At 39.9% G+C, this 18,614-nt stretch overlaps 2 protein-coding genes across 3 annotated transcripts in view; one reads left to right on the forward strand and one right to left on the reverse strand.

The window, feature by feature from the left end:
* The window catches only part of LOC134225368 (neurobeachin-like protein 1), a 215,212-nt gene that overhangs the window by 129,132 nt on the left and 67,466 nt on the right, over positions 1–18,614 (forward strand). The window lies entirely within an intron of this gene.
* Positions 6,771–7,820, reverse strand: LOC134225374 (larval cuticle protein A2B-like). The gene is made up of 3 exons (XM_062705390.1): positions 7,748–7,820; positions 7,467–7,670; positions 6,771–7,404 (listed from the first exon to the last, which is right to left on the reverse strand). Exons 1-3 carry the CDS (start codon positions 7,757–7,759, stop codon positions 7,117–7,119), a joined length of 504 nt encoding a protein of 167 aa, XP_062561374.1. The 5' UTR covers positions 7,760–7,820; the 3' UTR covers positions 6,771–7,116.

Consider the following 18,614-nt stretch of genomic DNA (forward strand, 5'->3'; position numbering starts at 1 on the left):
GTCCTCCGACATCGACTGCCATGAGCATGTTATGGCTAACGTTAAGGTCTTTACACAAGGGTGAGATGGTTTGCAGACTCGTGCTTCAACATATACGCCCCAATCGTATAACCCAATGGATTAAGATCCGCACTGCAAGAGGGCCACAAATCTTTCGACCAAAATATCATGTTGCTCTTACGAGACGAGCCAGTCTTGGACTGAAAGTTACGTTAATAAAGACAAAAAAAATGTGATTCTTCAGCCATTCTTGGGTCGATTGAACTTGTGACATGGCGCTCCGTCATGCTGTAGGAAAACGTTTTGATCCTCGGAGAATTCGGCCTTCCCCCACTTGGTCCTTTAAAATACCGATAAACAATTCGATATTGATGTCAACTGCAATATCAATAAAAACAGGTGGCAGTTTCAAACCGTTGAACGCCCCAAGCCAAACATCATGACACCAGCCGGATTGTTTTGGAATTTAAACTTCATTTTCTCCAGAACATCCGCAACTTTCTTCGATGAGATGAACCGGTCCGTGCGGCCGTTGGCGTCAGCATCGATGCTGAAAACTTTCGCGTCGAAAAACAGGATTATATTTTTTTCCTTTTTCAACAAAGAAAGCAATCTTTTTGAACGAGTCACAGCAGTTCTTACACCCGGTCCGTAACCAAGTGGCGTTTCACTCAAGCTTTGGAAGGTACATGTAAGTCTTCTTTGATGGTTTTCGCATGGATTTCTCATAAATTTAGACTTCCTTGGCAAAAAGCCATCCTATCACCATGATAATATCATTCGGCGTTTTCTGGGCGAGCAACAAACTAGTAATCACTTCTTTCGGGTACATTTTTACAAATTTGCAATACAACAATTACAATCTCGGTACGGCATTTAAAAGTAAACATAAACAAATATACTTTCAACAGAAATTAGTCAGTAGCTACTCGAATTAACCCAATATTTAAGTTTAAACATTTTCGCATTATTTTCTGACGCACCCTGTAACACTTCTTACCGAAATACTTTTGCTAAATACGATAGTGGGCTTCGTGGCCGTGCGGTTAGCGACGTCAATCGTCTAGACGCATGTGCTGTGGAGTGTGGGTTCGATTCCCGCCCCGGTAAGGAGAAAACTTTTCGTAAAGCGAAAAGTGCTCCACTGGTCCACTGGGTGGTTGTGTAAAATGTCCTGTCCGTTGTCTAATGCTAGATGTTAAGTGTTCAGTCTGTGCGACCTCTGGTCGAAGACGGTGACCCTGTCTTTTAAATACGATATTTGATTTGAACTAGAGTTACTGCTAGGGGCCCTCCTTAGTTGTGCGGTAAAACGCCGACGATTTTAATTTTCCATAGGATTTATTATGGGAAAATTTACTTTACCAAAAAAAAAAATTCTCAGTGTGGGGTTCAATCAAAGTTAAGAAGGCAAAGACAAAGGTGCTGTTTGAACGATCCACCCGACATGGTCATTAATATACAATGTTCTGAAAAAAAATCGATGTGAATATGAACATAATGTGGAAGAATTATGTTTGAAAAATGTGTTGGAGATAACCGCTTTCCTTCGATGGAACTCGAACCTATGACCCTCAGTACGACAGATTGGTGCTATTAACCAAGTAACCTATTAAAGACCTTCGTCTGCCTACGCAACTTAGCGACTCAAGGTGATCCTTTGTTTTTTTTTTTTTTTTTAATTCATATATTTATTTGGTAGGCACTCTGCGTTCTTAACCGCTACTGTGCCGTGATCTACTGTGGTATTCTGCTGTACAGAATCCACACAGAATCTATTTTTAGATATCCATTATTCGTTATTGTTGTCGTTGCAAGTTCATCTTGTCGTGAGTCCATTTTGTCCGTTTGTCCATGACGAGTATCCAATGATCGTCGCATTGTTCGGTTGCCATTTTAATCCGGGTAACGTTGGAGGAATGCCTCCGAGAAGAACAAGTTGTCAGTCGTCATCAGGCAGCCGTGACGGTAAAGCGTGTACCTCAAACGCCACCGTATGGACTGCGGATCCGGCGACTGACGAGGGTTTGGTGGAGGGGCTGGGAATCGAACCCATGACCATTCGCTTGTAAGGCGAACGTGTAGCCAACTACGCTACGGGACCCCCCTATGATCCTTTGTTCTCCAACAATAAATTAGCCCAACTTGATCCTGGGAAACTCTACCAATAAACTTTCATTCGAACTACATTTGTACGCGTAATTGAAATTTGTTTCTTTATTAAGTGCGTAAAGTGAGAAGTGAGATGTTCAGAATAAGAAGTGAAATGTGCGATGTTCGAAGTAAGTAATGAGTAGTGGGAAGTGAATAGTGAGAGACGAGAAAAGAAAAGCGAGTAGTGAGAGATGAGAAAATAAAAGTGAGTATTTAGAAATGAAAACTAGAGAAGTGAGAGGTGAGAATGATATGTAATAAATGAGCAGTGAAAGGTGAGAAGTAAGAAACGAGAGGTGAAAAACAAGAGATGATAATTTAAGACAAAATTTTCAAAATTACTTATCTACTTTTGTACACAAAGATTCAAACGACGATTTGATTAATCTGATAGCTCTCCCACGCAAACCAACACCATCAATAGGTAGGGGAAAGTTTCCGCTACCTGTTGATGGTGTTGGTTTGCGTGGGAGAGCTATCAGATTCGTCAAATCGTCGTTTGAATCTTTGTTTACAAAATTAGATAAGCCGTTTTGAAAATTTTGTCTTGAATTGGAAAGTAAGACTGAAGGATGGAGGGAGAAAGAAGACGGAAGAAATAAGAGGGAAGAAGAGAGAAAAAGGGAAGAAGAAAACGAAGGATGAAGAAGAGAGAAACAATGAGGAAGAAAGAAAAAACAGAAAGACAGGTTAAAGAAGATGGAAGGAAGAGAAGAAGGAAAAAGAAAGATGAAATAATTAAGAAGGAATGACGGAAGATACAGAATGAACTTGCCTTCTTACATCTTCCATATTTCTTTGTTCTTCCTGCATCTTCCGTCATTCTTTCTTAATTATTTCGTCTTTCAGAAACAAAAACTAAAGATGAAGGAAGGATTTCTCACTTCCCACTTCTCATTTTTGTCTTTTCAATTCTCACTTCCAATTTTTATCTTCTCATTTCCAATTTTTATCTTCTCACTCCTCAATTGCCAGTTTCGACTTCTCTTTTCTCATTCCTCATGTAAATTTAGAAGTGCGAAATGCCAAATTCCGCACTGCTTACTAAAAGCTTTGCAATTTTCACTACTCACTTTTTGTAAAATGGATATATGCAGTTTCTCAAACAAATTATTCAAATGTTTTATAACCACAGACGGTGAAAATTATTTAATAAAAATATTGTTTACGGTATTAATTGCAAGAATAGCAAAGAATTAAAAAAAAAATAGGGTTGCAAAATTGGGTCAAAACGCGTCGGATCGTTTATATTGCAGATACTTTGATCTGTAGCTAAGATCGTTTTGAAGAAGTTTAAATATCTTTTCCTGGCAATGTGGTTTTCATAATTCGTATATGGTTATTTAATCATGTGGAGGGCTTAGCTTCGAAACTCGTGTTGGGCCAAATTTTTTTTGTAACCAAATATGGTTGGCGAAGTATATAAAGAATCTTTCTCCGATGGAAGTTTAAAAATAGATTCTATGTAGATACCAACACATCTAGTTCTTTTGCTCGTGATCAGAAACCTAATGCAATGAATTCACTTAATGCAATCTATACATGGGCCTTAGCTTAATGCATCTGTGCATTATTTTTTTGCCTTTCTCGTATACAAAGTATACGTAAAGGCTATATGTTCGCTAGAAAAACAAACTTTTTATAGGAGGCTCGGAGACCCATAGTGTTATATACCGATCGACTAAGCTCGACGAATCGAGGTGATGTCTGTGTGTGTTTTTTTTTTTTTTTTTTTTTTTCTTCCTAAACAATGGAGGGGGAATCTGCTCAACAGACATCCTGGGTTGACCAGGAAGTGCTGGGTTGACCAGGAAGTGCTGGGTTAGGGCCACCTCCAATGAGGGAGGCAGGACTGCATCCCCGACCAGCTAAACCGTTTCCATTGCCGCCAAGCCCATCGTCCCTTCGGTACAACCAGAAAGTAATGCTTCAAAGGGGGGCCAGTGCATGACGCACCCTCGAGGTTAGCTGCGTGTCCTTGCAGCATCGAATATCGTGACTCGCTTTTTTAGAAGAACACCATGGTATCGTGCCAGCGCATTGCCGGCTTTCCAGGTGGCCTTACCACGCCCTATGTCCTCGGAAGGTGGGCAGGGTCGACTTCGCGCCTGCTTCCCTCTGCACGACTGGTATCAAGAATGATGATGCCGCGTGCACCCCAAATTGACCTTTCTGCGATAGGGCCTATTCGCCAGCACACAGAGGGACTTGCCGACGCGAGGCCTACGCCTGCCCCAGCCTTGACGAGGACCCCTTTCTGTCCTCGGGCTCGGAACCCGCCCGGTTGACCGACGCCGCGAAAGCGACGATACCATGTTGTTCTTCGCGCGGCCACTTGTTCGATAAAAGGATCGAGTTCGACCACAGAGCATGACCACCGGTATGACCCATGAAGCCGACTCCGATCCCTTGGACCACCTCTTATTTGCGCCTGAACTAGCCATCCTTGAGTCCACGCGCCACCTTCTGTGTAGCTCCGAGACGATTTGGGCGATAGCCGATAAAACGGCGTTCCAGCCAACTTCGTCTTTACACATCCTCCGAACTAGGTTGTCCGGGGTAGTGTCCAGACCACATGTGGCAAGCATGTGGTCACGCATTGCGCGAAAACGTGAGCACACGAACAACACGTGTTCCGCCGTTTCCTCTAAATCTGCGCACACCAAACACTCGGGCGAAGCCGAGCAAGCCAGCTGCTTTACCTGCACTTTGATTTTGCAGCACGCTTAAACGCCGGGCACATCGAGCCCCCCATGGGGTGCTTGCTGTTCACAGCTTTGCTGGAACAAATCAAACAATTGGGAGGGTTCGTGCAGCATTGTGCCTTATGTCCCTCCAATCCGCAGCGTCGGCAGAGATTGCTTCTGTCAGGGCCTTTGCAGTCCCATTGCTTGTGCTCCGGATCCAGGCACTTGAAGCAAACTTCGGGTTGCTCGTATATGCGCACAGGGCATACCGACCATCCCACCTTGGAGGCGTCCGCTGCAGATAGCCGAACCAATGCTACCTGCGTCCCTGCCGGACCTTTCCGTAGCCGAACGGCTGCGGTGGGCGTCTCCACTTCACACTGTCGCCGCAGTGCCGTGACGAGCTCTTCGACTTCAGTGATCTCGTCCAGGTCTTTAACCCTTAGATTCACCTCCGTCGTGAGTGCCCTCACCTTGAACGTCTCGCCTAGGACCTCCTCCGCCAACACATCTAGTTCTTTTGCTCGTGATCAGAAACTTTGCTCGTCATTTCTCTAAATCTAAATTGGCGGCGTGAGAGTCGACATTCCGTGACATTTATTTAATTTCGCTTTCGGCTTAGACTTTGTATTTAGAACTATGATCTGTTCGACAAAGTTCTATGATCTTTTAAGCATTAAATGTTAATCGAAAAATCCGAATTGTTAATAACGTCTGAAAAAAGTTATTAGCAAATTAGTAATTGCAATCCTACAACATTTTCGTCACTGCTCACGTAGATTTAATTCTCAGCTATCCTTAATTCTTTAATTGGTTTTCTACCGACTAAACCTTGGAGTAAACTCACCTTGGGCTCCGCCATATTTTCCCCCAGGAACTGCCTCCCAGCATTACTTCTGGCGGATAGGCAGTGCCTATTTAGGGCCCTCCTTGCCCCACGCACGGCTAAACTGTGGAAGTGCTCAATGAACACCAAGCTGCGAAGCGGCTCTGTCCCAGTGGGGGATGTAGTGCCAATACGAATAAGATAGGCAGTACTTACTGTACTCGCTCATTCACACTCATACAGGCACTCATCCCGTATGAGGCTTACTTGGGTGCTCTCTCTGACACACCCTCTGACAACGGCTCCTGGCTTGGTTTGTCTCATGTCGCTCTTTGGTACTCCACAGCCATGTGTGGTACCACGTTCCTCTGTGGCTATTGTGTTTGTACATCGTATGACATAATGACATTTTTTAAATACCGTCGACTTCAATGTGACAGATAATAGATCAATAATGGATTTCATTATCTTGGACAAAATCGATAACAAAGCTATTTGCATCGTTTTATGACAACAACTTTTTGGTCTCCCGTGCCCCTGATATATGTACGACAACACCGCTAATGCATCAGCCTTAAATGAAAGTAAAGATTTCTTGTAATGCGCAATAAACACAATACGGTGGTGGCATCATCTGCTCGTTGCTAGAAAAATCAACAAGTAAAAGGTTTTCTAAGGCTCCGTGCTGGAACTAATAAACCTGGAAGATGGAGAGTTAGAGTACATGTAAGAAGTCGGCGGCTCGAAGAAGATCTCTATGTGCACAGACAAGTGGAGTCTACTTTTATGCCCGTAAACAACATTCAACTTAGCTTAAGGTGAAATTCCAAGAAAGCAATCCAAAACTACCCCGTGCTTTCAAAAGCACAAACCTAAAGAGACGAGAGAAATCTAAAAAAACAGTGACTGTACTTACAAACTAAAAATCATCCAAATTTGCACTCTGGTTATAATACGATTGCGATCAAAATAAAAAAAACGTATACAAGTCATGTTTTTCACAACTTTTAAGTTATTTTCAAAGTGTTTTTAATTTTTCTAGCGTCCATCTATTATTGTGATATTTATGTTTCAAGGAATGAGTAGATTGTTGAATCCTTTTGAAGAAATTGCATTTATTTATTCGCAATGTTGTTGCATTACGAACACTTATTTGTACATTTTGTTTTGTCACACAGTCAAGGAAAAAGATGCTAACCAGTAGCATCTTTGCTCACTAGGGTTTGTTTCACTATTTACAAGTACCTATATCTTTTATACACGCATTCATTTGAGCTTGGAATAACTAGAAAACTCACATTTGTAGCCATAGGGGTGGGGGAGTGCGAAATGGGACTCAGAAAGAATAAAGATAGAATAGAATAAATAGTAAGTATTTATACTAATGACTGAGAATGAGATGAGGAAGACAGACAGAAGTTATGGGGACCTTAGGAGATAGTGCGATGCTTAACCGATGAGGGCCTTTCCGTAGGCTGGGTATCCGAGAGCACCAGGGTAGCCCAATGGGGCAGCAACCTTGGCGACGGCTGGGTAGGCCAGAGGAGCGGCAACTGGGGCAACAGCCTTGACGGCAAGTGGCTCACGGTGGACGACGGCATTGAATCCGTTGACTGGATCGGCGGTGTATTCAACGACACGACGGGTGCCATCGGGTTCAATCAGGGAGTAGGATCCAGTGACAACATCTCCGGAGCGAGATTCCTGTTGTTCCTTGTTGTCTCCGGTCAGAGCATCCTGGAAAACGATTCTGCGTTAAAGTATAGCTCAATCAATCAGGCAATATTTGCAATCCTTACGGCAATGTGGTAGCTGTAGCTGTATTGTGGGTTTGGATCATAATCATCGACGGCCTTGGCGATCACTGGAGCGGCAACCTTAGCAACGGCTGGGTAAGCTAGGGGAGCGGCAACTCGGGGAACACCGAGGGCGGGGTAGGCTCCAGGGTATCCGATTGGAACGATGGCATTGGCCACTGCCACGACGGCGGCAAAGATTACGAACTGAAATGATTGACATTAGAATAATTACTTTTGGTTCTCCATCCTGCACTGTATCTATCACTAGTGAAAACACTAACTTTGAATGCCATTTTTCTAATCCGTGTAAGGTGTTTGTCACAATGCTACGATGATTATGATGCTTATTCAGACGAGCCCTTTGCTATTTATACTAAAATCATTCTTTAGCTGTGGGATTCAAAGCAGTCTGAACCGAACAAGTCTCGCCCTGTCTTGGCGTAGAATTTTTCAATCACAAGCTAAGCAAGAGCGAGAAATAAAATTTATCATTCCTTGCAAATTGCACACACGCACATTGGAGTGCAGCTCTTAAAATTTAGCGAAAGCATCGATCCGCGTTGAACTTTAAGAGTGCACTTCGTTGGGCAGGATTTCAGTACATAGGCCTACTGGAGACTGGGCGCTGGCCCAGTGCCCAAAGCTCTAATATCCGAACTAACAAGACAGTCGGCAGACAGCAAATACATAGGCACATGATTAGAAATATACGATCGAGCTTGTACTGCCTGGCCAATAATGAAAATTATTCTCGTCCTGCCCAGTTGAAAAAAATATATGCGGTGTTCATCATATATCTACTCTTGTAAATCAAATTACAACTTTGTGTTGGTAGATCGTGTTCACACCACTTGTACTACTAAAACTTGTACACTTTTGACATTCAATCAACATAAACGCCCATTCACCTGGTAAGAACACGAGATAGAATAGCTAACATTACCGACGCAGTGTCGTTATCATGATAAACTGCAGCATAAACTGGTAAGAAGTTGCACTCGGCGATTCTGTACGCGGTTCGTGCTTGGCGGCCCGGGTTGGATCGTTTAGTTTCGAGGAGTTGGTCAGCTTTCAGCTTAGTGTGTTCTGATTGTAAAGGTCAGCGTCTCCCGGACTGAGATGTGGTTCATGCTATTGGCACTAGAACTTATTTGGGCTTCGAATGCAAGTGAGGTTAGCATTGTTGGATGATAAATGTCAGACATTAAATACGAGAATTAATTATGCATGTAATTCTTAGTTGTCTTTTTATCTCCCTTGTTCCAGGTTAGATAATTGAACTGAATTAATAACCCATATTTACTTGTTTATCTAGGAATTCAATCCAAAAACATGTTTTTTCTTTTCTTCACATCTAGACCTTTTGATATTGGTGGATTTAGCCCTACTATTCTATTTAATAAGCTGTTTTGACTGCAATTCATTGTACTGTTTCTATGCCTGTCATGGCCTTAATTGACAGTTCAAATCGATCGGATCTATCACAGAATGAATTATCGCATAAAAAAATGTAGTGTGGAATGTAATTCTTTTTAAATTCTACTAAAGTGATTTTTTACTATTAGAGTTCATCACTGTGTAGAATGCAAAACCATACAGATAAAACTCCCATCTCAACGCATAGCAATTCATCACGAATATCAAAGAATCGTTGATGAATGCAGATAATGTTCCCAGCATCTCTTTCTAACCGGAACAGCAAATATGTGACTTTCATTAGAACCGAACACGAGCAACGTGCAGAAAGTTGGTAGTTAATCGGACATAGTTGCGATGATGGATTAAAATTCCCCATAAACAATACAAAACGTCCAACTTCTTGTACATCCTTAAAAACTTCACTTGTCATAAGACGAGTTTATACAATCCCATTGATTTCCACCACTTAATTGTATCTTGACAGATACGTATTTCGACCTCAAAAGTAAGGCCGTCGTAAGTCGAGTCAAGTACGAGACACTGAAGACGGCCTTACTGTTGAGGTCGAAATACGTATCTGTCAAGATACAAATAAGTGGTGGAATTCAGTGGGATTGTATAAACTCGTCTTATGACAAGTGAAAACATTCCACCAAAAAGCTCAAAAAAAATTTCTTATTAAAAACTTGTAAAACTACAGTAAATTGGATTTCTTGTTTTGTTTGTTCCGCACAAAGTTTTACCATTACACATCTGAACATCAGTTTAAGAAATTTGCCGACCGATAACGTCGCCAAAATCCATTGGCACTGAAACCCAGTGCGGTACAAAAACCGCCCGACATACTATAAGCCGCAGACATCACGTGCAGGACTGGAACTGGATCACATGCTGCAGCAGCCGAGCCGTGCGCCGGTGCATTACTCGGGGCGGTAGCTCGCTGCATATTGCAACTTTCGTTGTTTAACATTGAATTGTACGGGAGGGCAAAGTCACCTCTCGATTTGAGAGTCAAAGAACGGCACCGGTCAGGGTACCGCGCGGTCTTAGTGCAGTGAGCGGTATTTTATCGACGCTGTCTTGCTTGCCGCCTTTTTTGTTATATAATATGGGCTTGGTGTAGGTCAGTTCTGGCGTGTTTGGCGAGCTGACGCAATTCTGATTTGGATTGTCGTCTGGATGGAGAATTCGGGTAGAACAAAACGGTTCGAAAGGTTTGCTCGAGTTCTGTTTCCATATTTTGAAAAAAAAAATTAACGAGGCAGCTTATATGGGCAAATTATAACATTTGTGTACCAAACGGATTCAATATTTTTTTTTTAAATATACTACACCGTTGATTTATTTGCCGCGAATTATCATGAACTATTTGAACTAAAGTTTCAATGAGCGGCTTTCGCAGCAGCTCCTCAATGAGTTTTAATTTCATGCATGATTTTCTGACTTAAATTGATCTCAAATTATGCACCCAACCAGCAGATTTGAATATACTGCCATGAATCGCTTATTTGTCCCATATGAATAAGAAACCCAGTAAAGACATATATGCAATTCACGGCAGTATAGTTCTGTATAAAACGTTGCAAAATCCGTATAAGATAGTGCCAAATACAAATTCAGAAGATATTATTTTTAAATTATTTTATTATTTATTTATTATACATCAACAGGCTTGTTACTGCCTCAATGATGTTGGGTGTGAAAAAATATAATAGTCATAAAAAATATACAGACTGTCAAGTCAAGGTAACAAGAATCTAGCTAATTAACTTGGTCATCAGAAAAACAATAAAACTTACGCGGAGAACCTCTCGAACCAGTGAAAATCGAACACTAGGGGAACTCGATTAAATATCCGCTGCAAACTGCCTAAAGCTCCTTCCTGGCCGTAAATCATGCGGCGGTGTCTTTGCCTCAACATTACATTGTTACGAAAAGCTCTCGGACGGGCGTTCAGTTGATAAAACTCACTCATATTTTTTACACTTATCCGATTTATTAACCGATTTACTCGCAACAGGTTCACTTCGTCAGGGAATCATGTCCCATTGTTTCCTATTGAAAATTGGCCACGTCGGACTATGGAATCAAAAGGTATGGTCAAAATACGATTTTTATCCAGGTGTTTACCCTACGATAATCTCCCTCAAGCTTTTCGAGAAAGGCACAAACATCGCTAGGTGGATAAATCAGGGTTTTTGTTTTAGTACCTTGCTGATTTATATACTGCCCATGATCGCATATTTGTAACATTTGCATTTTTGTCGATTTTGAGATAAGCTCATGAATCATCTCCAAATTGATAATTCTTCCAGTTAACCAGGTGAAATAAGTAAGTTTGTTACAAAAATCTTGAAAAAACTACCAAGTTGGTTTGTAACATTAAGCAAAGTGACCGCATAACCGTAACACTGAAAAACTTTATTGTCGGTGCGCCATGCGCTATGTACAAAAGATTTCACAATTAGTTTGCAGTCAAATACCAAGTGATGGAAATATTTCTACCGAAGATTCCAACTGGATAAAGTGATTGTGCAATTTTTGGGAATTTTTAGAAATTCATTGAGATTTGCATACTTATGCGTATCACAAACTTCATCGTTCCATTCTCCCATGCCTACTTTTGTCGATTGTTACAAATATGCGATCATAGGCAGTATATGACAAGATTTTATAATAAAACTAGCTGACACGGCGAACTTTGCCTCGCCAAAAATTGATCAATTTTTGACACAATTTTTCGCGTACGCAATTTATCTAGAAAACAAATAGGGGGGATGACGGCTTTGGCAGGTTTTTTTCTTTTATTGTCAGGGGGGTTTTCTTTAACTAATTATGCTCAAATTTGATCTAAACATTCTTTGCATATCAAAGAATATTGTGGCCAAATTTCATAAAATTTGGTCAACAAAAACCCCCCTGACAATAATAGAACAAAACCTGCCAAAGCCGTCATTTCCCCTAAGTTTTTAAAAATTATTTCTCATTTTTTTTACAGTTTGTTATATATACAGATAATCAAAATTTGAAATTTCCATACAAAATGTACGAAAAACCATTTCACCAAAGAGATTTTGTCAGCTTCATCGTCAATAGAAGAAGGAAACGAATATAAATTAACAAAAGTTGGACTGTCTATTCTTGACTGATGCGCGGTCGTACAAATGCCAACTTTGTTTTATATAGGTAGGGGTAATGACGGCTTTGGCAGATTTTGGGGTTTTTTTATGACTGATTATGCTCAAATTTGGCCCAAACATTCTTTGCATATCAAAGAATATTGTGGCCAAATTTCATAAAATTCGGTCGACAAACACCCCCCTGCCAATAATAGAACAAAACCTGCCAAAGCCGTCTGTTCCCCTATATAGATTTGTTATAGAAGGAGAAGAAGAAGAAGATTGTGAGATTTGTTTTTTGGGAGTAATGTCAGAGAAAATTTGAGTACTGCAATCGAAAGCTTTCATGTTTTTCTGTTGATTGCGCTATTCAAATTAATTTATGAAAAAAATGTTACTTAGGTCCTTTTGAAAAGTTAAGCGAGAAATGTCAATAGAGCGCTAAACAAAAGAACCTATTTTTTTATTGCATTTGGAATACCGTAGGAATTTGCTCAGAATTTATTTAGTCATATATTTTGGATTAAGAGCAGGTCAAAACCATTGACATGTACAGTCAGTCTAAGCTAAGCTAAGCTATTTTGGATTAAGAGCAGGTCAAAGAAATTCGAAGTACAACAAAATTACACCAAGTGTAGCGTAGGTATCGATGCCAACTGGTGGAGACAAATGCGATCAATGGCAAAGCATGGAGGCGTACGATTTGAAACCTGTTCACACCTTACTCGCGAACGGAACAACGATGATTCACATGGTTTCTAGTAAAAAGCTGGCTAAATATATGCACTTATGCGTGAGTGCAAAAATGCGCAGAACAGAAATTTCACATTAACGCCTCAGTTCGTACGCTGAATGCATGAATTTATCTGAGTTTGATGATGGCAATTAACACACTGTTACTACGTCGTTTATCATTTTCATGTATTCACAAGTTTATTGCAGGTTCAATGAATTAGATCACATGATTAATGTGAGAGGCGTAGCATTCTCAATGCATGTGTAAATGTGTTCAAGTGGCCGAAAACACATTCTGGTGAATATCAATTATTTTAGAGATTATAAATTATTTGACAAATTGCATTTAACTTTTAAATTAAAAAATAATATAGAATATGAAACATTATTCCTGTAAATAATTTGTACCGCTTTGTACTCACTGTAAATAATCAACGGGTTTCGATAATACAGTTATTATTCCAACGAGTTGGTAAAATATTTTTCTCGTTTGACACATTTCACGATTTGGTTCAATACTACAAGTGTTGAATAAAGTGAGTTTTGTATGAAAAAACTATTCTTTGAAATGGTGATTTTGAAACATTCTTTACATAACAGGCCATTACATATTTATGCTATGGAAATGCTAATAGAACACTGTTGAAAAAGAGGGCAAAATTTTATTAGGAATGTGGAGCCGTTCAAGAAGAAGATTTGTCCCATCTGCGTGAAATAAAATGTTGGTCTATCATCATAATTTATCGTTTTGCCTTCCTCGTACATATCAAGGGGGTAACAAAAAGGCTATAAGTTCAACCCAAAAAGGAAAACACATTCGTCATTTAAGCACTTATCTTGAACCGATTCACTTTCAACAAGTTGATTTCGACGAGGAATCCTGTCCTTTCAATTCGATTGATAATATGGTTATTAATGTGGCTCAAAAAACACTTTTTCAAATTTTTTGATGGGCCGCCCTCTTATTCGGTTCAATTTGATGCCCTGATGCTCTGGACAAAATTTCAGCCAAATCGGTCAACGTTTGGGCAGTGCTAAACTCGTTGGAAGTTTATATGAAAAAATGTATGCAGAAACATCCCAAAACAGTGATTTGCAGTTGGACGGCACAATTAACGACCAAGAACCATGATACTCATTCAGTTCTTGTAAAATAAAATACAGAATGTTATGCTGAAAACCGCGAGAAGATTAGAGTTTATTACGCAAAGATATTAGCATTTTACTGGAGTGTTGTAGGGGTGAATTTATTTCTTTTCAAAGGTAAAAGAAACGAAATTTGCTCAAACCCCACTGCAGAGAAATGCTAATAACTTAGCCGGGCAAACTCGAATCTTCTCGCGGTTTTCTGCATAACATTCTGTATTAAATTCTCCAAGATCTGAATGAGTATCATAGTTCTTCATCGTAAGTTGTGTAGTCCAGCTGCAATTTACTGTTTTTGGATGTTTCTGCATACATTTTTCCATATAAACTTCCAACGAGTTTAGCACTGGCCAAACGTTGACCGATTTGGCTGAAATTTTGTCCAGAGCATCTGGCCATCAAATAGAACCGAATAAGAGGGCGGCCCATCACAAAAATTGAACAAAGTTTTTCCCATACTAATTTGAGCCAATTTGTGTTATGATTCAAAATAGTTATGGACAACATAAAAATTTGAAAATTTATAGCAAAATCACATTTTGCCCTTCTCTTACACTGCTCATGTTTGCATAGTTGTAACATTTGCGTTTTTGTCAAGTTTTAGATAAGCTCATGAACCATCTCTAAATTATTAGTTCTTTCAAGTGATCAGGTGAAATCGTTCCAAAAACTCGAGAAAACTATCAAGTTGTTTCCGTAACACTGAAAAACTTTATTGCCGGTACGCCATATGCTGTGAACAAAAATTCACGTAATTTATTTGCATTCAAATATCAAGAAATGGCCATGTTTCTACTGAAGATTTTAACTGGTTAAAGTATTTGTGTAATTTTTAGGATTTTTTCGAAATTTTTGGGATTTGCATACTAATGCGTATCACAAACATCATCGTTCCGTTTCTCCCATGCCTAATTTTGTCGTGTCGTAGTTTTTGTTACAAATGGGCGATCATTGGCAGTACACTAAGTGTGCATAAAGGCAGTAGGATCACTCTAAAATCGAATATTTTATAGGAAACCCTGTATGTAAAGAAGGGTGGTCTGGCTGAAACGGTTATTAGGCCGAAAGCGACACATCGAAGAACTGGTCATTTGGTCGAGAATGCCGTTTGGTCGTAATATTGTTTGGCTGAACAGGTAATTTGACCGAAAAAGTCGTTAGGCCGAAACTAGGATAGGATGTGACAACTCAATGTGACTGTCTTGTTGTTTTTCTAGTCGGTTGCTCTGACGAGGTGTTCACCAGGGCTTTCAAATAATTTGCAGCCAAATCTTCCTATTATTGTGTATCAAAATTTAATATTTTCTTTTCAGTTTCATACATCATTTGAATCATTTTTTTTGGGAAACTGCATATTCCTATTTTACACAATTTCGAGAAAACAGCAAAAAACTGCTAATTAATGATTTGAGTGTATTACTTCTACGTGAAGTTAAACGGTTTATAATGATATGGACATGCTAATAAATCATCTTCCAATCTTAGACGTACATGTTCATGATAGAATTAGAAGCGAAAGAATTGATAGTTCCGTTAGGATACGGCAGGCATGAAGAATGTTTTTTATAGAAGTCGATTTGAAAGCGAGCGGAGGGCAATATTTGTGATAGTATGACCCTTGAAAAATATAGGCATAAGTTTTTGGTCGTATTTTCGCCATCTTACATCCGATTTCGGGTATTGTTAGCTCAATACAAAGAATATGAGTAGATCTTGCTCGCGCGGCTACAAAGCAAGACCATGCTGAGGGTGGTTGGGTTCGATTCCCGGTGCCGGTCTAGGCAGTTTTCGGATTGGAAATTGTCTCGACTTCCCTGGGCATAAAAGTATCATCGTGTTAGCCTCATGATATACGAATGCAAAAATGGTAACTTGGCTTAGAAACCTCGCAGTTAATAACTGTGGAAGTGCTTAATGAACACTAAGCTGCGAGGCGGCTGTGCCCCAGTGTGGGGATGTAATGCCAATAAGAAGAAGAAGAAGATGTGCTAAAATATTACATCAAGATACACATTTTTCTTATATTTATGTGGTAAAAAAATTGAGCCCACCAAATTTCGAAATAAAAAGTTGAACGGAACCCAATTTTATTTATCTTTGAGATGCATTGATGAGATTTCGGCGAAAAAATCTTGTTTTATTTTTAAAAATCAAAATGTTTATTCAAGTGCATGGTATGCATCGGCCAAAACTTTGAGTTCACTCTCCGGATATGCGATTTGATTCAATTTTCGCCAAATATTGTCTAGGGTACAGTTCTTGACGTTTTTTTGGAAACTAACTTTCTTCAAAGTATATTTTGCCTAAATTGCCTATATTTTGCCTAAATCGCCTAATTTGCCTAAATGAAAAAAACGATGAACCCAAACTTTTGGCCGATGCATACCATGCACTTGAGTAAACATTTTGATTTTTAAAAATAAAACAAGATTTCATCAATGCATCTCAAAGATGATTAAAATAAGGTTCCGTTCCACTTTTTATTTCGAAATTTTGTGGGCTCAATTTTGAGAAAAATCAACATATTTATTCCACATAAATTAAAGAAAAATGCGTATTCTAATGTAATACTTTAGCACATAAAAAAATTAAAATTGAATGTTTAAAATACAATAAAATACAATTCATACATTCCTGAACAAACATTTTTATTCGTATTTTTTTGCCAGAATACGTATTTTTGGACCAGGATTCAGAATATATTAAAATATCAATTCGGCCAAAAATGTTACATATGCAGTTTCTTAAACAAGCGGTTCATTTTTGGTTCTCTACTCAAAGGGCTAACAGAGAGAAGTTTATACTCCAGCAAAAAATGTTTTTAGTTAAAAAAAGACAAAGTAAACAGTTATGCTAAAAACTGAGTGTTATTAATTTTTGTAACTATTGTAACGTTTACAATTAAATAAACATTTATTTTGTTTTAATAAGCTCGAATACAAATATGCAAGTTTGTTACTACATACCGACTTTTCAAACCAGCAACAAGGCTTAACAAAAGACAAACTACCCTACGGAAAACGCGCCACCACCAATTGAAGTACCGTTTTGACTCCAATTTCGAACATGACTCATATTCCGAACACCAGCGTTTTAGTACTCCATAACTTAAATTTAATTTTTTAATTTAAAAACTAAGATTTTTCGCACAGAGTATCTTCTTCTTTCTTCTATATACATAAAAATGAATTTCTGTCTGTTTGTATGCAGAGGTTTTTGGGGCCGGGGAAATTTCTTAAGATGGTTTGAGACCCCTCCCATCTTTGGAAAGGGGGGCTCCCATACAAATGAAACACCAATAACTCATAACTCGAGAATTTCTCTAGTAAATGGAACCAAATCTGGTTTGTTAAGGTTTTGAAAGGGAAGATATGTTTCTGTGGTTGTTTGAAACCCCTCCCCCGACAGACGAAATTGATATGATTTTTTATGACTACTTGGCACATGCTACCCTAGGGCCGAAAAAATAAAGGAAATGAAAAGTGTCGTTTTGCCGAACAATAGTGAATGTGAATTTGTGTGTGCTTTTATGATAATTGAGAAATGAGAAATGAGTCGTCTAACATTTTACTGCTCATTTTTCGGTACTCATTTCTCGCTTTTTACTTTAAAAAGTGAGAAGTCTTAAGTGGGAAGTAAGAAAGGAAAGATGCGGAATGAGGTTGAGAAGTTAGAAGTGAGACGTCTTAATTCTCACTTCACATTTTGTATTTCTCACATCCTGCTCCACACTCTTTACGTTTCACAATTATTTTTCACTTCTTTGCACGGCAAATGCTGGGTAAAGCGTATCATTGGTACTTCGCGTACCTGAAAGAATAAAATAGACCCCATTTCGCGGCCCTTAGCCTCTTACCTAGCAACTCCTATCCCTACCTCCTCGTGGCGCTAGATCGGGTAACCAACCCCGGTGGGAACTATGGTCGTATGCTGACAGGGAAGGGGGGATTTGCTCATCTCCGGAGGTGCAAATCTGATCGAGCGTCTGTTCTCCATGTTAGGAGCGGCTCACAACAGCGTCTGTTTCCCATGTTAAGGGCGGCTGATCATCGTCCGAGTGCCAGCGAGGGACTCTAAACTAAACTGTGCACACCATGTTGCATCGTGTCAGCATCGAGAAGGCAGCGCCTTCAACGCGATGTAGGTAGCGCAACGCTGGTAAGGTAGCCTACCGAAGATTCTGCAGCTACCAAGAAAGGCAAAAGTAAAGCAAACGGATTGATTCAACGGCAACAGACCCGGCAATGAATAGATGACAACGATTGGAAAGTCGGATATTGGATGCGAGAACTTTGAACGAACCCGCACGTGTTGGGCTCCTGGCTCATGAGCTGCATAAGGTCGGCGTGAGTGTGGCAGCAATCCAGGAAATACGGTGGCCCAGAACTGGAGAACGTGAATTCCGGGCGGTGGATCCCATAGCGAACACTTCATTCAAGTACTACATCTACTATAGTGGCGGTGACAGAGCAGAACGAGGATTTGGCTTCATGGTGATCGGGAAGCCGATAAGCGACCGCGACCGTTGAGAATGAAGGGTAAATTCTTCAACTATAGCCTGATCAGCATTTATGCCCCAACGAATGATAAGCCTGATGACGTGAAGGATGAGATCTATGAGAGCCTTGATAAGGCCTACGGACAGTGCCCAACACATGGCGTAAAGATTGTCATCGGGGATGCAAATGCGCAGATCGGAAAAGAAAGTTTCTTTCGCCCTGTCATTTGT

The sequence above is a fragment of the Armigeres subalbatus genome, chromosome 3 (assembly GCF_024139115.2).
Source record: "Armigeres subalbatus isolate Guangzhou_Male chromosome 3, GZ_Asu_2, whole genome shotgun sequence".
Classification (NCBI taxonomy): domain Eukaryota; kingdom Metazoa; phylum Arthropoda; class Insecta; order Diptera; family Culicidae; genus Armigeres; species Armigeres subalbatus.

Bases quoted from the DNA above. Each gene is read 5' to 3' on its own strand.
- LOC134225374 (XM_062705390.1), bottom strand. The intron at 7,405-7,466 runs GTAAGGATTGCA...ATCGTTTTCCAG, and splicing joins GCTACAGCTACCACATTGCC to GATGCTCTGACCGGAGACAA.